Consider the following 26,027-nt stretch of genomic DNA (forward strand, 5'->3'; position numbering starts at 1 on the left):
GTATTAAGAGAATTAATCAGATTCTGTGGTTTTTCAGGCATATCTATAAATTGGGCTAAGTCAGTGGTGTTTCCCTTGACCGATCAAACTAAAGCAGTGGTTTCAGAATTCCCGTTACAATGGGACGATGAGAAAGTGAAATATCTGGGAATCTGGATTAGCCGGTATCTACAAGAATTGTGGAACCTCAATTACGGTAAAGCCATTGATTGGTTAGAGGAAAAGGTGGATATATTGGCTAAACTCCCACTGTCACTAGCAGGTAAAATTGCACTGGCATTTTCTGCCTAAATTTTTATATCGCTTTGTGAATCTACTAATCATACTTAAACAATTTTTTTTAGGACATTCTGCTCTGGGTTAATATCTTTGATATGGGCAGGAGGCCAGGCCCGGGTGTCGTGATGCCGTTGTCTTTGCCGCTTAAGCAGGGTGGATTGGGCGCACCAGATGTGAAATTGTATGCATTCTGCACACAGGCACAGTTCTTGCACTACTGGGTGCACCAGACGCCCCTTCAGCCACACGTGGCTGTGGAGACTGATGTGGTGGCGCCAATTCCTCTATGGGTGGCGGTGTACCAGACCTATAGACGTCCCTACATATTGCATCAACACTTCTGAAAATCAGCGATGGGCTTGGGATGTGTTAAGGCGGGCGGCTGCTCCGATATTATATGCTCCTATCCCCCTTGCACAGACCCCTAGGTTACCTAACATCAGAGATGAGATCACCAAAAAGGTAGCGCCGACAGTCACTCCATAAATTTGCAGATCTCTAACCGGAGGGGATGTTTAGAGAACCTCTGGTGGAGGGACAGAGGGTATCATTCGGTGAGACGTTCCTATATCACAAAATTCGGGCTTCCTGTCGTAAATTGCACGATAAATTTCCTTTTCAACCACCCCCCCCCTCACCAGACTTTACACATGTGCAGACTGACGCCCCAGTGGCAACACCTAGGACTAGACACAAGTGAAACGTTGAGCTATGCCCCCCCCCCCCCGACTGACGAACAGTGGTCGTACTGCTGTGCTGAAATGACTGAGTTATCTCATTATAAGCTTCCTCTGATTACCTTCAAATTTTTACATAGATATTACAGAACGCCCATTGGTTTACATCGAATTGGGCTCAGACTATGACTGTTGCTGGCGCTGCAGGCGGCCAATGCCTCTTTTCTCCATATGTCGTGGGAGTGTCCGGCCATTGCTGATTATTGGTCCCAAATTTTTGCATCCATTAATCAGATCCTGGGCCAGACTGTGTCCCCATCTCCATTAATGGGAAGGTTAGGATAGGTTAGACACGTTAAACACAAATTGCATGCGCTATTGCGGTTATTTGCCAAACCGCTCTTCACTGGGGAAGGAGGAAACCAACGACTATGGAATGGATCAGAGAGGTTATTTATGGCCAGGTTCAGATGGCCACGTTCTGGGAGCTCATGCCACCCACTTCCAGACCCCGAGAGAGATGGGAACGGTTTATTACTTGGGTTCGGAAAAAGGTCAAGTGGACCTGGGGATGAGGTGGAGACTGGTCAGCACTGGGACTGCGTGATTCAAATACTGTTGGGATCTGTTGTGAGATTCAATTGGGCACTATAGGAGTTTTGAGGAGAGGTTTAAGTGGGCACTGAGGGAGGCTCATTGTATACTACTGTCAGATTTAGCACTATTACATCTAAAGGTTTACTCTTCAATTCAGACTATGTGGGGAGCATCGCTGTGTGCGATACATGATGATTCAGGCGACCGTTATGTCTTTTGCCATGTCGTACAATTGGCAACTATACACCAAGTTGGTTTGTTATTGTTTTATTTGATATGTACAATATCTATTTTGATAAACCAATAAATAAACTTTAAACAAAAAAAATAATGACACTGGCCAATGGGAAGTATGGGCGGGGCTTCATGTCCCCTACCGAAATCTCTTGATTACAAGAGATCTCGCAGACCGATGCAGCGCTACGCGAGACCTAAAAGTAGACCTATATTTTATTTCTAAATCCAAGCAGGACTTTGTACAGGTAGGTAAACTATACTTTCAATTCAGACCTTTAAACACAAATGCAATGGACGATGGGCCTGCACTTGTTACGGGTTTGTATCACTTTAAAATGCAGTTTAAATTACACAGTGATTACTTTAGAATTACGTTTGAGTACTGGGGATGGTATGCCTCGATACCACAGGACCTCACAATAAAAAAAAGGTAAGTTGCAGTTTAGTTCCCTTTTCTACATACAATCAGTTCAACACCCAAAGTCTCCTAGGCCCAAAATCTCCTATGGAAGAAAAGGTGTTAGCAATTTCTTCTTGGGCAAGTTTACGCAATTTCAGAGTGTGGGTTAGGACCAAGGTTCCCCGAGGTATATATGGACACTAGAGTTGCACCACCAGTGGCACTGGGCAGGCTGGGTGCAGAAGCCCAATGTTACCCAATTGGGCCTTTGGTTAGTGACTGACTAGCAGGCCACACTGGTGTGGGAGCAAAGCTCCTAGGGTTAAGGTCAGCACTGCAGAGGCCAACTACCAGCACAGGAGCTGCACCACCAGCAGTACTGGGGCAGCCAGGTGTAGGGTGCAAAAAGTACGTCTGGGACCCTGTGCTTTTCAATGGAGACGGTTGGTTAAGCAATGATTTTGCAGGCAAGGGCGGGAGACTTCCAGATGGCGACCACCGGTTGGAGAGGCAAGCTGGGTTCCTGAGGGATGCCTAGACAGTCAGTTGGGCCACCCAAGGCTGTGGGGCACCTGATGCAAGGGTATCTTCTGGTAATTGCCAGCTCTGGTTGGGAGAGCCCTTTAGGTTGAGGCTGCAGGTGCAGTCTCAAAGCTTGAGGGAGTCTGGGGATCACCAGGTCAAGCTTTCTGGGGAGAGATCCTTGTGGTGTTGGGTCACAAAGTCAGCCTGTGGGTGTCTGGTGCAGAATCGCAGAGTCCCCGGAATGCGGATGTCTTTCCTTGAGCAAATCCAGTGATCACAGGAGACAATCTGGAAGATGGTTTCAGGGCAGGTCCTCCGGACTTTAGGGGGTGGATGGCTGCTGGACTCACTGGTGTTCTTACTGTAGGCAGGTCGTAGATTGGACAGGCCAGTAGGGCTGGGGCAAAAGCAGTAGGTGTCCTTCCTGGGTCAATACAGCTCTTAAATCATGCTTTCATCCTCAAGAGGCAGCAAGGTTCAAGGGTAGCCGTTAGATACTAAATTTAAGGGTGTTCAAGGGAGTGCAGGTAGAGACCTATGGGCTCCTTCCTTGGGGTGGGTACACCCCCTATTAAAGCCACCCTCCAGAGAGGATGCAGGAGCCTCAACTTAATTGGCTTAGTCCCCCCATCTTCAAGATAAAGGGGACTGAAGGGTGGGGTTGGCAAAGGTGGGCACGCCTCTTCCTGGCTTAATTTTCCTGCTTATTCTCCCACCCGAAGTGGGGGGCCAGAACTGGTGGTGGCGCCTGTTCCTCTTCGGGTGGCGGTGTACCAGTCACTGGGAACAGCAAAAGGAAAGCCTTTCAAGCTCCCTGGGGTCTAGAAACAGGTCTGGTGGTGGCAAATGGCAGGCAGCCATTCAAGAACCAGGTTGGCCGATTCAGGAGGCATCTCTAAAATGCCCTCTGAGTGCATCTTACATTAAATCCAACACTGGCATACGTGTGGGTTTAATGTGCTGAGAAGTTTGTTACCAAACTCTCCAGTTTTTAGTAAAGCCATTATGGAGCTGTGGAGTTATTAATGACCAACTCTCAGATCATATACTTTTTATAGTATTACTATACTTACAATGTAGAAGCTCCTTAGACAGTGTAAGGGTACAGGGCTCATGCCACTACCCTCACATTAGGGTTCGTGCACCCTGCTAGAGGGGTGATTTACCTAGGCCTCAGGCAGTGGGTTGCAGGAATGGTACACAGGGATGTGTGCCATGTCCACTCTTCACTTCTCTGCACCAAAACAAGCAGCCTGCAATGGCAGTGTGTGGGTGTTAAGACACAGGACCTCTAAGGTGGCACAATAGGAGCTGCAGTCTTTGGAGGACTTCCCTGGTCACAGTGCCCTTAGTACCTTTTACAAGGGGCTTACCTGTGGGTACAAAGATAGTCTTGGGAAAGAACACAGGCCCTGGGAACCTGATTGGCAGGGAACAAGGGTGCCAAGTCAGGTTGCATTCGATGTCAGGTAAATAGTGGGGGTAACCATGCAAAAAGGGGCACTTTCCTACAGATAGTTTGGCTGAAACTAAAGTATCTGAAGGAAAAAAGTATCCTTGGAACGTGTTCATAGGATTTACAGCACAAATCCGAGTAGATACATAGTCTGTTATCCAGTTTGAAGAACACTTTAAGATTGTTCTCCAAACACTTCGGGTGCACCTTCTGAAGGCAAAGGAAATCAGGTTTTTATTTTTGGGAGCAGCAATGTTCTGTGCTGCTGCCTGTATCCCATGTATCCATAGACTAGGACACTAGCTGGAGTGTAGCCAAACCACTCCAGCTAAAGGCTGAGCAACAGACTCAACAACCCTTGAGAAGCCCAGAGTACTCCATTTATTACTTAATATAAATTAACTTTACTTGTATCAGTAAATATTTAGGTCAAAGTATTTTATGACTTTCACCCTAGTCCTTGCAATACAATGCTGAAAATTTTATATGGTGGGGTTCAAGGTTTTCGTGTTACCCTGAAAATGTGGTCAAATATTTTAAATATACAATTACTTATTTTACCTTGGAAAAGTATTAATGTAGATGTGGTGACATTGTCAGAAGTACGCCCTCATGTTATATCCAACAATGTTTTTAAGCCCGATATGCTTTGGAAGATCAGACGAAATTTAAAATAAAAAAATTCAAACATTTTTTTTAACTGCAAGAACGTGCAAGTGATTGCATCCAGAGGCTCTCACTTATGAAGTGCGGCTCATCCAGCTGTTCACTCCAAGAGCATAACTGAGCAGCCTGTAATAGTCCCAGTACAAATCTGAACTGACAAACTATGGAGGAGTATGTTGATCACAAATGCTCCGAGAATCTTTCTACATGTAATGCATTGCTTGAAGTCTGTCATGAATGGTAAGTGCGGTAGAGTATCAAATGTTGGTCAGTTCAAAGCATAGGAACATCTGCCCATCCAGGCAGGGGAGATAGCAAAAAAAGTAAAGCCCAAGATGTGCAGCAAGCCAAAGATGTTCAGGACCACATCCAATCTAAAAATTGATTGAGGACAGAAGCTCAGACTGCTGAAGATGTAGACTGGTCCATAATGCATTTGTGGATTTCAGTCTACCTCTATAGACTATTAAACCAAGTAATCTAAGTGGAGGTAGGATATGGATTGTGAAATAGGTGCAAATTGTTGGAAACATCCTGGAGAGGTGGACAGCAGAGCAAAGGCAGTCTTGATGTGGTGTTAAGGAGCACACCTAGCATGTACAAGGACTCGCTCCTTACCCTCACAGAATGGAAAGAAGCAAATTCTACTTAAAACATTTCTACTTTAACTCCTTAACAGTGCCTTTCCATGGAGCTTGTCCTATTTGTTTTTGTAGATTACATTTTGCGTGGGAGTCATGGGGCACTAAAGTAACATTCTGTACACAGAACCACATGGTTCGAATGTGACACTACTTCAAAGAACTGTGTCCCATGTTACTGAATTTACCTAATAAAATCGCTGAGCTAGCTTCTTTGGAGGGAGAATAATCTCCTGCAGTTCATCTTTTGATATGCTTGCCTTCAGTAATGGCCTTATGTGATAGACAAAGTCTAGCCTCTGATTCATTACCTTTGAACTTCCAGGCATCCGCTAGACCCAGAAGATTTGAAGTACCCCTGCGTGCTGGTAGATGGCGTCTGTCGACTCAGTGTGGAGTTGGTCAGTCGTGATATCGGCAGCAATACAATTTTCCATGTCAGAAGCGCAGAGCCATGAAGTGACTGACCTTGGTGTCTTAAACATTTTAAACAAATACACAGATAACTAGGGCCCAGAAGGGGGAACAGTCCTGACACTAAATGCCGCAGTACAGGGAGGATGGGTAAGCCGGTAAGGAATCTGCAGCCAGAAATGTATACCAGATAAGGTGTTGAAGGTAAATAACTTGTCCATCTGATAGACCTCTAAGGGCAGATTCCTTACCTTTGAATAGAAAGCACAGCAATACCTTCCCTGGCGGTGGAACTGCAGAAAAGCTTTAGACCATAAAGTCCTGCAAGACAGCGGTCAAACAGGTCATCTCTGTGAACCTGAGAATCCAGCCAATAGTGCCTGCAACCATGTGCAGAGACTCCCACATGGCCACTTGGCAGATATCAGCAATTGTAACCATGCTGGAGGGCTGTGGTGGCAGCCTTCGCCCTGGTGGAATGGGCCTCATAGCCTTCAGGAGTGTGTTTCTTTGCTAAGGCGTAACATTTCACTACAGAGTAAAACCCAGCATATGGTCCATTCTTTGGACAGCATGCCTCTAATTTGCTCCCACGTACCTATAAAGAGTTGGCCATCCACCCGTAACTCTTTGGTGCAATCAAGGTAGAACTATATCTTTATTGGGTCCACATGGTGGAGACGCTTCTCTTCCTTAGAAGATTGCAGAGGTGCATAGAAAGTGAGCAAAACAGACTGTCCCAGGTGGAGGGTGTTTCCACCTTAGGCAGGAAAGATGCCCTAGTCCAGAGTACTTCGTCTGGAAAGACAGTCGGTTAAAGAGGCCATGAGGAGGGCCTGCAGTTCGCTCACCCTCATGGCAGAGGAAATTGCCACAAAAAATGCAATTTTCACAGTGAGCAGCCCTAGCGGGTCGTTGTGAAGGGGTTCAAACGGTGTGCATACCAAAAAGGTAAGGACCAAATTACGGTCCCACTGTGGCATAACAAAGATGGAAGGGGACATTATACATTCTCTTTGGAGGCAAACAGAACAAAGACTCTCCCCACCATAGTCCCTGCACCACCTCCAGATGGAGAAGCCACTCGTGATCCGCAAGGCATAGTCGGTAGTTTGTCCACTGACGTTTAGAGAAGCGGACAGATGTTAAACCACCAGGGAAATTCCCTGTTCCAGAGCCCTCTTGACAATGTCCATGACCTCACAGGTCATAGTGTTGCCCGTGAAAACCTGAACTAGCCTTCCCATGGACGGTACAAAGGCTTTCAGTGCCAATCAGATCGCTTGAATTTCAAACAGGCTGATAGAGAGCCTGATTTCCGCCTCAGACCAAAGACCTCCGATCTCCACCTCTCCCAGATGGCAGCCCCATCCCAGAAGAGACCATCAGTCACTACTCAAATCTGGGTGGGGGAGGGAAAGGGGTCTGCCTCCAACCCAATTGCTGTTTTGTTAGCCACCTCTGCAGGCCTTTCACAGTGCCCTCTGATATCTGAACCAGGTTGGCGAGATTTCCCAGATGCTGTGCCCATTGGAACTTATAGTCTTACTGCAGAGCCCTCAAGTGCCATCTGGCACAGTCCACAAGCAGGATGCCAAATAGCATCACTCACTGAAATCCAGTATAGAGACTGAAACATCGGTATCCTAGCCTGAATATCCTGGACTCGCAGCTCAGGAGAAGCCCTAAACTGGACATAGTCAACAGTCAGGGGTGACTTTGGTACATTGATAGTTAATGCCAGCAAGTGTAAGAGGTTTGCCATAGTCTGGAGGTCAAGAGAAAACTGCTTGGGAGGTTTCTGCCTTCAGCAACCAATCGTGGAGATAAAAAAAGGGGGGGTGGGGTCATCTCTGGAAACGAATAGTTTCTTACCTGTCGGTGTAGTTTTGCAGCTGGAAGATCTTTCTGGATTCACTATTCTGTGCATATTCCGCGGTCTTGTGGTTGGGTCCGGATTCGTAGTCTTTTCTTGGTTTTTTTTGTAGCCCTTGTGGGCGTCGCCGTCACACCTCCTCGGGTGCATTTCCGGTGACGTCGGCATGCTTCCTGCGGAAGCTCCCACTCTTGGGCGCCATCTTCGGATTCTTTTTTCCGTGTCTTTCTTTTCCGAAGCAATGGCAATGTTCTAATCAGGTGATAATTTCTTTACCACTTGTCCTTATATTCTTACTTCTCCTCCTATTTTCCTTTTTTTTTTTTTGACCACCTCTTCTCTCTCCAGCCTCATCTTTCTGGCAGAGGTGGGTGGGTTCGCTAGTGAATCCAGAAAGATCTTCAAGCTGCAAAACTACACCGACAGGTAAGAAACTATTCGTTTTGCAGCGTGAATCTTTCTGGATTCACTATGCTGTGCATAGATTTCGTAGCGGTTTCTCATTTCCGTGGCGGCTGGGTGGAAGATGAGCTCTGGTTTCTGAATATATGCTGGAGCACCCTTTGTCCGACTTGTGCTTCTTTGTTCATCTGAACATCCACGCAATAGTGCTTCGTGAATGTGTGCACCGAAGCCGATGTTGCCGCCAGGCATATGTCTTGTATGGGTGTATTGGCCAGGAAGGCTATTGTAGCCCCCTTCTTTCTAGTGGAGTGGGCGCGTGCCCCCTCTGCCAGTTTTTCTCCTGCCCTTTTGTGGCAGAGTTGGATTGTTTTCGCAATCCATCGTGCAATAGTGGTCTTAGTCACTGCCTTGCCCATGTAACTGTTGGCGAACGACACAAAGAACTGTTTCGTTTTCCTGTGTCCTTTTGTCCTTTCAATGTAATGCATGACCGCCCTTCTGGCGTCCAGGGTGTGCAGAGCTCGCTCTGCTCTAGTGGTTGGTTTTTGGAAAAAACTTGGTATCTGTATGGACTGGTTCATGTGGAACTTGGACACCACCTTCGGCATGAAGTGTGGGTCGGTCCTCATCACCACCCTGTCATTGTGTATTTGTAAGTAGGGCTCCTGTAGCGTTAGCGCTTGCAGCTCGCTCACTCTGCGCAAGGACGTAATAGCAACCAGGAAAGCAGTTTTCATAGTTAGCATCTTCAAGGAGGCCTTGTGAAGCGGCTCGAAGGGCTCCTTCATGAGTTCCGTCAGGACCACGTTTAGGTTCCATGCCGGTGGTGGCACCCGCTTGGGTGGTGCAATCCTTTTCGCTCCTTCCAGGAACCTCTTTACAACTTGTGATGTGAAGAAGCTTCTGCCCATCTCACCCCTTGTGTATGCCACTATAGCCGCCAGGTGAACTCTTGAGGACGAGCTGAGGTTTTTCTCCAGTAAGTGTGTCAGGTACTTCAGTACCGTGGAGTCCTTTCTCATTTTATTGTGGAGTCTCTCCCTCCTGCACTGCATCGTGAATCTTTTCCACTTTGACATAGCACTTCCTTGTGCTGGGCCTTCGTGCCTCCCGAAGGACCCTGAGTGTGCTCTCTGGCAGTTTCAAATGTGCGAACTCTATGTCCTCAGGAGCCATGCTACTAGGCTCATGCTCTCCGGTTCTGGGTGCAGCACCTCTCCGTTCTGCATGGAGAGCAGGTCTTTTCTTCTGCCGAATCTGTGGGGTGCACACTGCGCCATCTCTATGATCTGCGAGTACCATGTCTGCCTCGCCCACTGTGGCGCGACCAGTATCAGGGTCATGGTGCTCGCTCTGCACTTGCTCAGTACTCTGTATCAGTGGTATCGGGGGAAGCGTACGCAAATTTCCCGGACCAATCTATCCATAGGGCATTCCCAAGGGACCCTTCTTCGTGTTGTCTGGATGCGAAGTTTCGGCATTTCGCATTCTGGCGTGTTCCAAACAGGTCCACTGATTGCGTTCCCCACCTGTTGAACAGCCTCCTCGTCTCCTGAGCATTGAGCTCCCACTCGTGGGATGCCGAGGTCTGTCTGCTCAGCCAGTCTGCCTGAATGTTCCTTCCCTGGTAGGTGTATGGCTAGCAGGTCTATCTGGAGAGGGATGGCCCACCTCCATATCTCCTGCGCCAGTGTCGAAAGCGTTGTCGACTGTTCTACCCTGTTTGTTGATGTAGAACATCGCCATGGTGTTGTCTGTCTGTAGCAACACCCTTTGCCTGTACAGTCTTGTCTGGAAGGCTTTCAGTGCAAGGAAGATTGTCTTCAATTCGAGGTAATTGATGTGCTTTGTCGCATCTGCGGGCGTCCAAAGACCCCTCACTTTGAGTTCCTCCATGTGAGCGCCCCATCCCTTCAGGGATGCGTCCGTGGTGATGGTCACTGTCGGAGTTGGGAGTGTTCGAGGCTGTCCCCTTGTTAAGTTCTCCAAGGTCCACCATGTCATCTCCTTCTGCACTGCGTGCGTCACCACCACAAGATCCTCCCAACTGCCAGAAGCCTGTGACCATTGTTCCTGGAGCCATTCTTGCATGGGTCTCATGTGGAGTCGCACATTCGGCACTAGGTGGATGCACGATGCCATCATCCCCATGATCTTGCTTGCAGTCCTCACTGTCCGAGCTTGTCCCTTCCGGTAGAGGCGAGTTTCCTTGACCAGTGCCCTTGCTCTCTTCTCGCTGGGGAACACTTTGCCCTGTAAAGTGTTGATCTCTGCCCCCAGGAAGATATTCACTTGCTCCGGCTCCATTGATGATTTCTTCCAATGGACGGAGAACCCCAGGTTTATGAGTGTGCTCGTCACTGTATGTGCATGCTGCTTGCACTTCTGGTACGAGTTTGCTTTCACCAGCCAGTCGTCCAGGTAAGGATATACGTGTATCCCATGTCTTCGTAAGTGCGCTGCGACTGCCGCGAGGCACTTCGTGAATACCCTTGGTGCTGATTTCAGTCCGAAGGCCAGCGTTGTGAACTGATAGTGGCCCCCTCCGATTGCGAACCTGAGCATATGCTTGTGCTTCTCGTTAATCGGTATGTGTATGTAGGCGTCCTTGAGGTCTATCGTGACCATGAAGTCTCAGACCTGCAATTGTGGCAGCACCTTCTGCAGGGAGGTCATTTGGAACTTTTGTGTTCTTATGAATTTGTTGAGGAACCTTAGGTCTAGGATGGGTCTCATCTGGTCGTCGACCTTTGGTACTAGGAAGTACGTTGAGTATATTCCCTTGTTCCTTTCCCTGAAGGGAACTCTTTCTATGGCCTGTTTTTGTAGAAGTTCTTGCACTTCTTCCTGAAGCCTCGCCAGCTGTTCTCTTGCTGGTGGCTTTCCCCTTGGTTTTCTGTTTGTTGGCTTTCTCTCCAACTCCAAGCAGTATCCAAATTGGATGATGTTTAGGATCCATTTGTCTGATGTGATCTCTCCATTCTTGGAGATAGAACTTTAATCTTCCTCCCACTGGTGTCATGTGGTCGTAGGCGTTTAGATTGTCCTGACCCCTTCGTACGTGGTGCCCCCTGGGATCTTTTCTGTGGTCGGGCACCCGGAGGTCTCTGAAGTCACTTTGAGGTGGGCTGCTGCCCCCCTCTTCTATTCTGGCCACGTCCATTCCTCCCTCGAAATGACTGACCTCTTGGCTGGTACTGCCAGGTCTGCTTCTGGTGACCTTGCTGAGCCTGCGAATCTGCCTGGTGCGTCTGCTGGAAGGCCTGGTGCGATGTACCTGGCTGCTTTCCACCTCTCCCGCCGGGCCTCCGTGCCGGGGTGCCTCTCCTGTTGCCTCTGAACTGCAATGCCCCCATGGATCTTGCCGTCTCGTTATCTTTTTTGAGTTGGCATAGTTTCTCGTCAACTGTTGCTCCGAAAAGCGTTTCGCCGTTGAACGGTGTGTTCAGGATGCTGTGTTGTACCTCTGGTTTGAACCCTGAGATCCTGAGCCAGGCGTATCTCCTTTCCGTGACACCCATCATCATGAGCCTGCTGGCGGTGTCTGCCCCGTCCAGGGCCGTTTTAAGGCAAGAATTCGCCGCGTTCTTCACTTCTTCGATCAATTTTTTGGCCTTCTGCCTGGCATCCTGGGGTAGGTCCTTCACCAACTGTCCCAGCCCCTCCATGACCTGATACATGTGCCTGTTTAATAGGGCGTTGGAATTAGCCATGCGCCAGTGGGTCGTGGCATTTCGCTCGATCATTCTCCCCACCAGATCCATCCTCTTGCTCTCCTTATCCGGTGGTGGGCCCGAGGTAGTGGATACGCTCGCCCTCTGCCTAGCTGTGGCCGTGATAATGGAGTCGGCGGAGACCTCGCCTCGAATGTAGGCCGGGTCCTTCGAGGAGTGTTTGTATTTTTTCTCTGTTCTGGGAGTTACCGCCTTGCATGTTGCGGGCTCTTTGAACGCTTCCTTTCCCTGAGCCAAGACGCTCTCAAGCATTGGCAGGAACTGGCTTCTTGTTTGTGTTGGGAACAATGTCTCTAGCAGGAAGTCTGCTTTCTGCATTTCCTCGTCGAGCTTTAGCTTGAATGCAGTTGCGGCAGATTGTATCGCCGAGTTGTATGCCCCGATGTCGTCCGGCGGCAAGGATCTCGAGGGGTATGAGTCGACCGCCTCTTCCGAGCTCAGTGTCGACGTCTAGGTAATCCTCCTCGCGTGGGTCGGAGGTGGCCGACTCGGCGTCCAACCTATTGCCCTCATCGTCCTCATAGATGTAATCCTCGTAGGGATTCTCTTCACCTTCCTGGTAGTCGACCATCTCGTCGCTAGGCACATGGTCGTCGACATGTTCTTCCTCCTCGACCAGATCTAGCACGGCGTGCTTGGTCTTGTGTGGAATCGTGAAGGCACTCATCTCGGTGGCGACATCCTTTCTCCGCTGCAAGAGGCTTGCCATTTCGGCTTCTAGCCGACGTCTCTTCCTTTCCATCTCGGCCGAGTTTTCGGCTTCGGAACGTTCGGCCTCTCTCCGTCGCCTGGTTCGGCGGCGAGATTTTCGGCGTCGACGGCTTGGACGTCGAACTGGCTTTCGGGTCCTTGGACGGTGCCTAGGCTTTAGGGTCTTTCTCCCTCGACGTCGATCGGTCCCTTTCGGCGACGATCTTCAACGCTTTCTGCTGGTCAACAGCTTTCGGCGCCAGGGACTCCTTCTCCGAGGATCCGCTGGGCCTGCTTGTGGTCGCAGACAGCAGATGTCGCTGCGTCGGCGCCTTCGGGCTCTTGGCCTCGTTCTTTCGAGACTCAGTCTCTCGTGCTCTTGTGGGACGTCGAGTCTCCTACCTTATCAGGCGTCTTCTTGTAATCGGTCTCTACGACCGTGTAGCTGTCGTCTTCGGCGGCAGCGTTGTCGTCCTCCTCAGAGGACATCCCCAGCTCGTACAGCGATGGCGTCGGGGATTTTCCTTAGAGGGTGGCGTGTGCTACCCTCTGTCTCTTCCTCACACGAAGGGTCTTCTGGGCGAAGACGGCGCAGGCGTTGCAGTCCTTGCTTCTGTGTTCTACCGGTAGGCAAAGGTTGCAAACCGGGTGCTGGTCTTTCTGCGCGTACTTGTGTCTGCAGTTCGGGCAGAACTTGAACGGCGTGTTGTCCATCCTCGTGCTTTCAGGCCTCCCTGACCGCGTGGACGTCGACGATCGTCGAAGTTCGAGGTTTTCACCTTTTCTCCTCGTCAATGTTCTGTGAAGTCTTCCTTAGTCGTCTTCTTCCAATATCTCCTCCAACTTCCACTCTTTCAGTACTTTCTCCAAAAATGTCTGGAGCCCAACAGGAACGATCCAGACCAGACCGCGGAAAAAAGAATCTGAAGATGGCGCCCAAGAGTGGGAGCTTCCGCAGGAAGCATGCCGACGTCACCGGAAATGCACCCGAGGAGGTGTGACGCCGACGCCCACAAGGGCTACAAAAAAAAAACAAAGAAAAGACTACGAATCCGGACCCAACCACAAGACCGCGGAATATGCACAGCATAGTGAATCCAGAAAGATTCACGCTGCAAAACTTCAATCTTCACAAAGGCGATGGCAGCTGTAACAGCCCATCTGTGAACACCTGAGAGGCGCTGGTGAGGTCAAAGAAGAGCACAGAAAACAAAGTGCTCATGGTGCATCGTAAACTGCAGGAAGCAATGACGAGCAGGCAGAACTGGAATATGGAAATAGACGTACTACAAGTCCAACACTACGATCCAGTCTCCTGGGTCCAGTGCGGACAGGACCTGAGCATCATTAGGAAGTAGAGGAGGGCTCCAAGTCAGCTAATAGTATGAAGGCCATCCTTCGGAACAGGAAAATAGCAGGAACCAAAACAGCCTATTTTTGGTCCAGGAACCCCATCTATAGCAGGTTTGGCCAATAGAGTCTTGACTTTCTCACGGAGTAAGCAGTCAGCTGATTGTACTCTGGAAGCGTAGATGGAGTAGTCTCAAAGAGAGGGGAGGGAGTAGCCCAGGACTATTTGCAACAGCCACCTGTCCAAGGTGATGCCGCGTCAGTGGTGGAGGGGGATGTTATAGCCTGCCACTAACTGGACATGCATGATTCAACAGTCATCTATGGGCATGTCTAGAAGATTAGCCTGGACATACCCTGAAAATCTAGACGTCCTCTGCCAGGCTGGTTGTATGGCCAATGTCTAGGAAATCACTGCCTGGCGTTTGTTGTGTCCTAGCCACAGCGGATGGCAAACTTCGCAGCATCTCTCCAGTCTGAGGAGGACCGAGATCTACTCTCCCACACAATTTAAGAGACTCCTGGCAGCACATTGAATTGGAATATTGGCACTTGTGGAAAAGAAAACTCGTCAAAGCTTTCCAGTCTTTTTGGATTACCTGTCTGGTGGTGCGGAAGGCAATGGGCCATGGGAAGTGGAAGCTTGGACCTCCAAACTTTGTGGGTGATGAGAAAAGCTGGGTCGCCCGGTGCAGGACAATGGTGTTGGGCAATCGTTCTGCTCACAGAAGCCCCTTTGCTGGGCTTGAATCAGGTACCCAAAACGTCCATCAAGGCCTAGTTGAAAGGCAGCAAGGGTTTGGCAGTGGAGACATGAGGCTGCAGGACCTCTGTCAAGAGGTTAGTCTTGCCTACCACCGAAGGAAGCTGCAGGTCCAAGACCTCCACAGCCCCATGCACCACCATTGCAGATGATGCCCCCCTCCTTGTAGCCAGGTTAGGGGAGACAGCATGCCAGAAGCTAGGGGTTGTCCAGACCACTGGCATCCCCCAGTTAGTCATACCAGTCCATATCCTGAGGTTGTGGGATTTCCAAGTGATCCTTCTCCCTTCCAATCCTTCCGCATACATAGCCTTGCAGAATAGGGTAGGATGAACGGCATGGAGACTTACAGCACTGATGTTGGCGAATGCCTGACCGGCTCAGTGTAGTCCAGAATGGCAACTGGAGGGGAACCGCCAGTGATGCAGAGGACCTCTGCACCGGACACAATGATGGGAAAGGTCGCTCATGGACTACTGGTGCCAGTCCAGTAGGAGGCTGTAGTGCAGGAGCCAAAGGCTCATTTGTCTACATGCCCTTGAGCCTGCAGGCTCAGTCAGGCCACCCAAACATGGCACACACTGCATCAAAATTAGTTTGGGAGGCGCTCCCAGCTAAGGAAAGGGAGGGAAACGCGGAGCTGATAGAGGTACCTGCTCTGCAAAGCACGGCGTTGAACACAGACGTTCAATCATCTAATCACGTGATGGACGGGGTGAAGTCAAAGCACACTTTGACTTCTTGTGGTGCCTTACTGACCGCCACAACTTCGAGGAGACTTAGATCCTCCGGAGCAGTGCCCAGACCTTCTTTGACGAGTAGGACCCCGTGGCACCAGGTCACGGAGGTTTAGGGTCTGCTCCCTCAAAGCCTACAGTGCCATGCGATCGGAGCATGACTCATGGTCACGCTCCATGTACCAGAGACACTAGGTTGGGGTCCGTGACCAACATTGCGCGGTGAGAGATCCCACACAGCTTGCCCATTGTCTTCTTGATCGACATCCAACACAACAAAAGGATTAGACAAAGACGGAAAAAGCCAGTCAAAAAAATTACAAGGGGTAAGCTCTCAGATCTGCGCTAGCTGGCGCGGAACGAAAAGTTCCGACGTCAGCGCACCAGAGTGACAGTTAGATTGACAATGTAGACTTGACCGTCATGCGGAATCGTCCGACACCATCTACTGGCACACAGGGGTACTGCTATCAAAAATTGGCAGGATCCAGCCTGACTCATGGATGTTCAAAGGTAAGGAATCTGCAGCTAGATGTCTCAGATAGTTCGATTTAGATCAGTTAGTAACAGGAGGTAGCTCTATAACAGACTATGCACACTTTGGATTAAGTCAATTTGTGCGCTCCCAAAGACCTCAAATAATTCAGACCGACAACCTTATGCACATCATTCAGAACACAATCTCAAAGGGAGGCACCCAGAACCAACTGATTAAAAGCACACAAAAAGCTTCTGAACCACCACCTCACTCAATTGCATAAAGAAAGTCTAACGCTGCCTTCCTTTCTGTCGCCGCCTCCTTAGAACTGCCAATATGTAAATACACCACTTAAACAAGGCAAATACTGGACACGCCTAAGCTTTACATCATTCAAAGATAAGGGCATATAGACTGCTAATGTCACTCTACAGCAGGCATCCAAACTAATCCGCACGTAATTTAGTTTGAAAATAAAATGAATTCCCATTGGAAGGTTAGCAGTGCAACAAACACTAACATCTATAAGCACCAGCATGCTTTGTAACAGTAAATCTGCAAAGGCAACAGAAAGGGAAAGATACAATGGGGGTATAGATGGAGTGAAAGAATTATGCATTTACCCGTGAACAAGGTCAAAGGTGGACCGAAACGCAAAGTGATTACTGCCAGTTGTGTGAAATAAAATACAAATGCATTTTATAACTGAAGTGCCATTGTTTTCTGTGAGGCGATGGAGAATTTTATATATGCACACATGACAATTTGTACATTCGTTTCAAGTCCTTAGAGTAATTTGTATTCTAGCAAATGAAAAATTGTACCACCGCTGAAGAGCCCACCATATCCAGATGCAGACATTGCAAACCCCACTGCACAAAGACAACTTTAATTTCAATATTCACTTTACTGTTTAAGCAACTCAAATGAACACAATTAATAACTTACATTCGTCATAAAACCCATAAATTCGATTGATGCTGGCACATTCATGGTTGCCTCTGAGTAAGAAGAAGTTCTCTGGATATTTAATTTTGTATGCGAGTAAAAGACAGATGGTTTCCAAAGACTGCTTTCCTCTGTCCACATAGTCTCCTAGGAACAGGTAGTTGCTCTCCGGTGGAAAACCTCCATATTCGAAGAGCCTAAGTAGGTCATAATACTGCCCATGAATATCACCTGAAAGTGGAAAAATAATTTACTGTTAACGAGGAAACCACTACCAGGCAAATTGCTTTTTATAAAAAAAAAAAAAGTCTGGACAAAAAGCACCTGAAACTGTAGTTCCACTGATCTACAATTTGTAGATGAACATTTATTTGTGAAGGCGCAAGATGCTCATGAGAATAAACAAATCCAGTGCTCACTATTCAGTATTGTTGATCATACCAGTAAAAATAGCTTTGTCACAAAGATGTGCATTTTTAAATAATATCACCAATAAGAGTTTGCAGCAGAGACTTCAGTACCCTGCAAGTTACTGAAAGTGAACACTAAACTTTACTTACTGGTTACAACAGTTGGCGGCTTGAATGGATAAAGATTCACCTACTATATCCAACAAGTGTAACATCTGCTTGATTAGTCAAAAAAAATGTTTAAAATTTTGAAGCATTCTGAAGCGCAGAACATCCAATTTGGAGTTTATTTTTTTACTTTATTTTCCGGTTTTGCACAAAAACAAAAACAGCAATGATGCAATGCAGTGGGATGAATCGGCAGTTGTGAAATGGTATTATGGCAGATCAAATCAAAACCAAGGAACAGAACAGCTGAGGGTAATGTATCGTGGTTAGACAACATCAAACACACCTAAGGACAAAAGCTGAGCATAGTGCAATGATTAGACCAAGAAAAAAAACATAAGTCGCCCAAGAGCCAGAGGAAGGAATCCACTCAGACCATAAAACATCCACGGGGTACGAAGAGTACAGCCTATGCAGATCCCATCCCAGTGCCAGCGAGGATCTAACAGACACCCTCAGGGGTAATGCCGGCCAGCACCTGTGAGTCCTGTGCCGCCCTACACCAGGAAATGTAGTCCTTATATAGGCCCCAAATATCTATTGGTCTGGAGGAGCTGGGGAGCAGAGTGCTGAATTCCTCACAATTGACATTACAGAACGCAAGGCTTTTCAACCAGGAGTGTAGTGTGGGGGCGCGTCTACTGCCTCACAGCAGTGCAATCTCCAGTTTGGCCAAAAGGAAACCCAGTGCAGCCAGCTTACGAACTTTCCTAGGGAAGTTAACCACATAGCCTAGTACTGTAATCTCAGGAGTAGGCAGAAGTTGCATGGACAATAGGTCTCCCAACGTGGAGTGTACACTCGTCCAGTACTGATTAATCTTAAGACGTGTCCAAGTAAGGTGTGCAAAGTCCGCAAAGGGTGACAAGCATGACAGCGGTGTGGTCTGGAATTGTCAATTCTATGGGAGTGGGCGGGGGTGAAATACATCCTGTGACGTCACTGGTGGCCCTGCAGCACTGCTCCCACTAGTCGTCTACGATAGGTTTGCCCAAGTAAGCCTCCCAGGCCGCCCGAACCCTGGAGTAATCCACGTGCCTAATTGCACCACATTGCTGATATTTTGGAAATCAGATGCACCCCATTCGGGTTCTGAATCAGCAGCGTAAGGGGAGGAGCTTCCTCAGGGGCAACGGGAAAAGGATGGAAACCTGGCCCTGAGAGGAGCTCACACCAGAGTCAGGGTAAATGTGTCAATAAATGAACGCTCACTAAAGCGAGCGTCTTCCGTCATTGAAAATGCATGCCCATCAGGGAACAGGTCCCCGAGCGTGTGCACTTGGAACTTCTCCAAAGTGCGATTAACCAAAGTTTCCCCAGTAATCAGGACAAGGGAAGTGTTAGGCAAAGGTAAGGCAGGGGAGTATAATAAGTCCAACCCCAAGAGTTTGCATAGTCTGTACCAAGCCCAGCACATGGTAGAGACTGTCTGGACATCCCGTGGGTCCCGAGGGAAGTATTGTAAGAAGCTGGCGCGGGAGTACAAGGTCAGCCTCCGGCTTCAGATATGGAATGCGCGCATCCGGGTGGAACCAAGCAAACGCGTAGCAACACTGCGCCACCAAATACAAATAAAAATCCGGGACACCAAGCCCACCTATGTCTGGTGGCAAAGTAAGAATCTTCCAGCTGACCTGGGGAGTCTTGTCCCCCCATACCAATACCAAGCATAACAATAGGGAGCAAAGCTACGAAAAATAGGCCTTGGTGAGAGGAATGGGAATATTATTATTAAAGAGATACAAAAACCAGGGCAGAACGACCATTTTGATAAAGGTGACTACCTGCCGTGGACAGAGGTAGACATAACCATTTTGCAACCTGATATTCTAACGAGCTAATCGCTCTACCGTAATTAAGGCGGATCATAGTGGCGGTATCAAGATGAATGTAGACTCGGAGGTACTTAATCGTGTCATCGCACCATTCCAATGGGAACTCGCACTGCCAGGCCGTGTTGCCTGCCATAAGGGGGAAAACCGATTTATGCCAATTAATACTGAGTCCAGAAAAACCTCCGAACCGGACAATTACCAAAATTAAGGGGGATAGATTGACATGGGGCATTCGGACATAAAGAACAGCGTCATCGGCATACATGGATAATAGAGGACCGGTACGAAATTGCAAGCCGCGTTGTAGGTGTTTTTCTTGGAATTGCAGAGCTAAAGGGTCCATGGCCAAAATGAAAAGAAGCGTAGATAAGGAGCAGCCCTGCCTCGTGCCACGCAACAAGGGGAAAGGATCAGACAGAGTGCCATAAAGGCGCAGTCTAGCCGTGGGTTCAGTATATAATAGAGCCACTGTAGCAACAAAACACTTCGGCATGCCCATACGACGTATGACCGAAAGAAAAAAGGGCCATTCAAGAGTGTCCAATGCCTTTTAAGCGTCGAGAAGGATAGCAGCAGCGGGGGTAGAGGGCTCAATTCTGTGCAGCACAGTAAATAATGTCCGGAGGTTGAGAGAGGTGGACCGATTAGGGACAAAACCAGACTGCACCAGTGAAATAATGAATTCCATCAATAATGACAACGATCTTGGCCAGGATTTTATAGTCCAGATTCAATAGGGATAGTGGCCTGTAAGAGCCACAGAGCTTGGGGTCCTTCCCGGGTTTGGACAAAAGAAGAATTACTGCCTTCCGAAACGTAGGGGGGAGGATACCGACAAAGAGCCTCGGCATAGACTTCAACTAAGCGCGGCACCAGGATGTCTTTATATGCCGTGTAAAAGTCGGAAGAGAAGCAGTCGAGGCCAGGAGCTAAAGAGGCACGTAGGGCGTCAATGGCCTCAACAATACTATCAGGGGTGATAGGAGTCAAAAGAAATTCCTGCATATAACGCTCCAAATAAACCAAAGCGACCTCTGATAAATAAGTCTCTTGGTCGCTTAAATCACCGGACAGTCGAGAGCTAAAGGGACTTAATAGGAGAGAAATAGGTCCCAGACATCCAGGGTGGAGTGTAAAGGGGAACCATCGGGTCTTACCATAGAAATGATATAGGTGGAACGACTAGGACAACGCAATGTCAAGTCAAGTCAGAGAATTTATATAGCGCTCTACATACCCAGAGGGTCTCAAGGCGCTTAGGAAGGGGAGGAGGATTACTAGTCAAATATCCACGTTTTAAGTTGCTTTCTGAATGCTAGGTGGTTCTGGGTAAGGCGAAGGTGAGCGGGGAGTGAGTTCCATGTTTTAGCAGCCAGGTATGAGAAGGATCTGCCTCCCATGGTGGTCTTGTTGATGCGAGGTACAGTGGCGAGGGCTTGGTTGGAAGAACGTAGTTGGCGGGAGGGGGTGTAGAAGGACAGTCGTGAGTTGAGGCATTCCGGTCCGATGTCGTAGAGTGATTTGTGTGCGTGGGTTAGCAGTCGGAAAGTGATTCTCTTATTGACGGGTAGCCAGTGGAGGTCTTTCAGGTGACCAGAGATGTGTTCGTTGCGTGGGATGTCTAATATGATCCTGGCTGAGGAGTTTTGGATTCGTTGGAGTTTCTTCTGGAGTTTAGCGGTAGTACCTGCGTAGAGGGTGTTTCCGTAGTCCAGTCGGCTCGTGACCAGAGCGTGGGTGACTGTTTTCCTGGTTTCGGTGGGGATCCAGCGAAATGTTTTTTTGAGCATGCGAAGAATGTTGAAGCAGGATGAGGATACGGCGCTGACTTGTCTGTTCATTGAGAGTGAAGAATCCAGGATGACGCCTAGGTTCCGTGCGTGGTCAGTCGGGATGGGTGCTTTTCCAAGGGCTTCCGGCCACCAAGAGTCGTCCCATGCAGAGGGGGATGTACCTAAGATGAGGACTTCTGTTTTGTCTGAGTTCAGTTTCAGACGGCTTTGTTTCATCCATTCGGCAACTTCTTTCATTCCTTCGTGTAGGTTAGTTTTGGCGGTGCTGGGGTCATTGGTGAGAGAAAGGATTAGTTGAGTGTCATCCGCGTAAGAGATGATGTTGAGGTTGTGTTGGCGGGCGATGGCCGCGAGGGGGGCTCATGTATACGTTGAAGAGGGTGGGGCTGAGTGAGGATCCTTGTGGTACGCCACAGATGACTTCAGTGGCTTCGGACTTGAATGGTGGAAGGCGGACTCTCTGGGTTCTTCCGGTGAGGAACGAGGTGATCCATTCAAGTGCTTTTCCTTGTATTCCGATGTTATTGAGGCGTTGTAAAAGGGTGCTGTGGCAGACTGTCGAATGCTGCAGAGAGGTCGAGGAGGATGAGGGGGACTGTGTCTCCATTGTCCAGTAGAGTTCGAATGTCGTCTGTTGCTGCGATGAGGGCGGTCTCAGTGCTGTGTTTTGCTCGGAAGCCAGATTGTGAGGAGTCGAGGGATTTGTTGGCTTCGAGGAAAGCGGCGAGCTGGTTGTTGACCGCTTTCTCGATGACTTTGGCCGGGAATGGAAGGAGCGAAATGGGGCGGTAATTTTTGAGTTCGGTGGGGTCCGCTGTGGGTTTTTTCAGAAGGGCGGTGAGTTCAGCGTGTTTCCAGTCTTCCGGGAAGGTGGCGGAGTTGAAGGAGCAGTTGATGACGTCTCGGAGGTGCGGTGCTATGACGGAGTCTGCTTTGTTGAAGATGTGGTGAGGACATGGGTCTGTGGGGGATCCTGAGTGGATGGAATTCATCAGGCGGATGGTATCCTCAGTGGAGATTGGATTCCAGTCGTTAAGGGTGTTCACGGGGGGAGAATGTTCAGCAAATGGTTGGGTGGGTTGGTCTCCGGGTTGTTTGTCGAAGCGGTTGTGGATGTCTGCAATCTTGTTGTGGAAGAATGAGGCTAGGGAGTCGCAGAGGGCTTGAGAGGGGGTGATGTCGTTGGAGTTGGCCGAGGGATTGGAAAATTCCTTGACGATGTTGAAAAGTTCCCTGCTGTTGTGGGCGTTGTCGTCGAGTCGATCCTTGAATGCTGTTTTCTTGGCCTTTCGGATTAGTTGGTGGTGAGTGCGGGTGGCGTTTTTGAAGGCGTCCTTGGTGCTAGTGGTTGGGTCTTTTTTCCAGGCCTTTTCAAGGGAGCGGCAGAGTTTCTTGGACTTCTTAAGATCATCGTTGAACCATGAGGCCTTCTTGCTGCCAGGTTTGCTTTGACGTTTTTTCAGTGGTGCTAAGGTGTCGGCGGTGTTGGATAACCATAGGGTGAGGTTGGCGGTGGCTTGGTTTGGGTTAGAAGAGTGGGCTGGGGTGTTTAGAAGGAGCGATGCGGAGATCTGGTCGGTGGTGATTTTGTTCCAGTTTCTTTGCAGAGTTGGTTGGGGGTGGTTGGTGGGTTTCGGCTTGTTGTAGGTGAAGTGAACACAGCTGTGGTCAGTCCAGAGGAGATCCGTAGTGTGGCTGAAGGAGACACGATTGCTGGAGGTGAAGATGGGGTCGAGTGTGTGACCTGCGATGTGGGTGGGGGAGGTGACTAGTTGTTTAAGTCCGAGGTTGGCGAGGTTGTCTAAGAGGGTGGTGGTGTTGCGGTCGTTGATCTTATCAAGGTGAAAGTTGAGGTCTCCCAGAAGGATGTAATCTTTGGAGGGGAGCGCGTGTGGAGTGATGAAGTCCGTGATGTCTTCACTGAATTTTGCGCGGGGTCCTGGTGGTCTGTAGAGGAGGGTGCCTCTGAGTGTGGTCTTGGGGTCGATGTGGATTTGGAAGTGAAGGTGTTCGGAGTTGGCGAGGTTGGCGTCAGAGCTGGTTGAGATGCGGATTGATTTCTTATGGACGATAGCAATTCCTCCTCCTGTGTGGCCGGTACGGTCCTTGCGCGTGATCTTATAGTCTTCAGGGATGGCAATGGTGATGTCTGGGGCGGAGGAAGCGTTCATCCATGTTTCTGTTAGGAAGGCGACGTCTGGAGAGATGGTGTCTAGTAGATTCCATAGGTCAATGGCGTGTCTGTGGACCGAGCGGGTGTTGAGAAGGATGCATTGTAGGTGGTTGGGGTCGGGAGTCTGTGGAGTGGTCGTAGTGAAGTAGTTGTAGGTGCCGCTGAAAATATGTTGCCCAGGACCCTACCCGGGCGCTCGCCTTCACCATAACGTCGTGCTACATGATGCCTGCTAAGGAACGGCAGCTCTTTATCAGCGGCTTCTCCAAATTCCACGAACAGCTCCAACCATTGTGCCCAAACTGATTCAGAGGGCGCGGTAAGCAACGCGATCTAAAGCAGCAATATCACTCAATACGGCTTAAAGTTGAACGGAGATCACGCAGGACACCAGCGTGTTTCGAGATGCAAACCCCTCTGATTTAAGCCTTGAAGACCTCCCACAAGACCGCCCATGTGTGAACCGACCCGGTGTTCAAGTCAAAATAATCTTCAATAGCCTGTTTAACTTCCTCGTTAAAAACGGGATCCATCAGGGCTCGGCCAGGGAATCGCCACTGCCTCTCATAGCCACCAGCTCTGGGAATATGCAACTGCAGGACCACCAGAGAATGGTCAGAGAGGGTGCGGGTGGAAAGTCAGGACTGTCCCAATCCAGCCCGCCACCCCAGGGGAAACCAACCAATAGACAATCCTCGTCCAAGTGTTGAGGAACCCAGAATAATGTGTGAAGGCGGGGAGGTGAGCGTGTATTTGGAGTTCCACGTCAACTAAGGAATAGTGCGCACAAATCTCCCTGAGGGCCTGTCGGCGCGAGGTTTGGTGTCTGGGGATGTAGCAGTGCTGTCCCTAACAGGGTCCATCAGAAGGTTAAAGTCCCCACCTATGAGCAAAAGCCCGGTATCTAGAGACATGAGACGAGTCAATAGGGACTGAAAAAAGGAAGGAGTCAGTGTTCGGGCCATATATTCCCACCAGGGTGAACCTATGCCCCATCAGCAATCCAGAAACAATCAAAAAGCGGCCCTCGGGGTCCTGATACGTGTCGTAGTGTGCGAACTGAACCCTTCTGTGTATAAAGATTGAGACCCCTCGAGCGTATCTACTGTAATTGAAGAACCTATGGGGGCCCCAGCTAGAGGCAATTGGGACTCAGTCCGTACCAGACAGGTGAGTTTCTTGCATAAAAAGTATGTCAACCTTGTGTCGAGCAACATAATTAAGTACTTGTCTGCACTTTCTGGTTGTATTCAGATCACGCACATTCCATGTCATCACTGAAAGCCCAGAAGGACCGGGCACAATCCCTAGCTGTATCATCCAAATTGCGTCAAAACAATCAAAACTTTCCATGCATCTGATACATACCATAAAATAATCGACAGACATCTGCAAAAACCATTACTCAACAAGGAACGAACACCCCACACCCAACCTCTTACACACCAAGAAGAGGCAAAACCAAACATAGCTAACTCTGCACTTGAGTGACAGAAATCTCAACAAATCGAGAGGAGCAGAGGAAGCACAGTGCAACATCAAAACAATAAAGAAAAACAGTGGTGTACACCATGGGGCATGGCAACGCAGCAATCAAATACTTAATGTTTTCTTCTTTCATATGTTCGCTCCGCAACACTAATAGGGCACAAAGGAGCACAAGAACATGAAGTAATCAGCCAGTTCCAGGTTGGGAGAAGAGGTCCACACTTTACTGCGATACTTGCGTCTGTGGGGAAGAAGGCCTCGGACCCCCAGACTCAACCCTATGATCTGTCCTATAATCACAGAAGAAATCCTGCTCCTCAGCTGGAGGAGTGTCAAACACCCGTGACCTGCCATTTATGTCCAACTTCAGTCGAGCAGGATAAAGCATGCCGTAGCGCAGACCCAAGTTCTTCGCTGTCGCCTTAACCCCCTGGAATTTGCGCCTGGCCTCCTGCACCATGATGGTAAAATCCGGGAAAAATGAATCTGCTCCCTTGCCACTGGACCTCTTCCAGGTCACGATCCACGTGCAGGGCAGTGTCACAATCTCGAAAGTTCATGAGCCTGGTGATGGGCCTTGGAGGGAGACCAGGCCTGGGACGTGGGCCCAACGATCTGTGAGCACGTTCAACCACAAAGCCCTGGCTGAAAGATTCCCTGCCAAAGAGGTCCGAGAGTAGTTCCACAAACTAGTCCATGCAGCCAGTGGCTGTCGATTGCGGGATGCCAAGAATGCGAATATTGTTGCGGCGACTCCTGGCCTCCAAATCCTGGTTCTTAATGGCGACATCTTTGAGGATCTTCTCCACCCGTTCCAGCCGCTTTGAGGAGGAAACCCCGTCCTCGACATCAGAGAACCTGGACTCCACCACATCTAATCTCGGGTCATGAGCCTGGATTTTCGTATTCATCCCAGCCAGCTTGGTATCCAAATAGTCGAAACCAGCCCTCCAGAGTCTTAACTCCTTCGCTGTGGCGGCTATTCTGCCACAGCGCTAAGGGGGTGGGGGGCCGCGCGGCGTGCCCATGCTGGTGACGGAACCGCTCCGTCACCAGCCTCAGTTGAGCTGTGCTCATGACGGATTGGTTCAGTCATGACCCCGCCCGCTCAATAGAATGCGCCGCGCAGGCGCGAAATCAGCGCCGCGCGGGCCATGACAGAACCGCTCCATCATCAGCTGCGAGTGGTTATGTCATCAGTGCGGAAGCGGTTAAATTCCGCTCTCCTCTCCGCCAGGGGGGACGAGCCCTCTGCGTCTTGGAGAAGCGGGACCTCTGCGGGTTGAT

General features: G+C 49.3%; 1 protein-coding gene across 1 annotated transcript in view; it reads right to left on the reverse strand.

Moving 5' to 3' along the window:
* The window catches only part of PPP1CC (protein phosphatase 1 catalytic subunit gamma), a 275,755-nt gene that overhangs the window by 157,915 nt on the left and 91,813 nt on the right, over positions 1-26,027 (reverse strand). The window contains exon 3 of the mRNA XM_086943027.1: positions 16,874-17,104. Within this exon, the coding sequence (XP_086799153.1) occupies positions 16,874-17,104 (231 nt within the window). The remainder of the gene's footprint in view (positions 1-16,873; positions 17,105-26,027) is intronic.

This window comes from Lissotriton vulgaris, chromosome 11 (genome assembly GCF_964263255.1).
Source record: "Lissotriton vulgaris chromosome 11, aLisVul1.2, whole genome shotgun sequence".
Lineage (NCBI taxonomy): Eukaryota > Metazoa > Chordata > Amphibia > Caudata > Salamandridae > Lissotriton > Lissotriton vulgaris.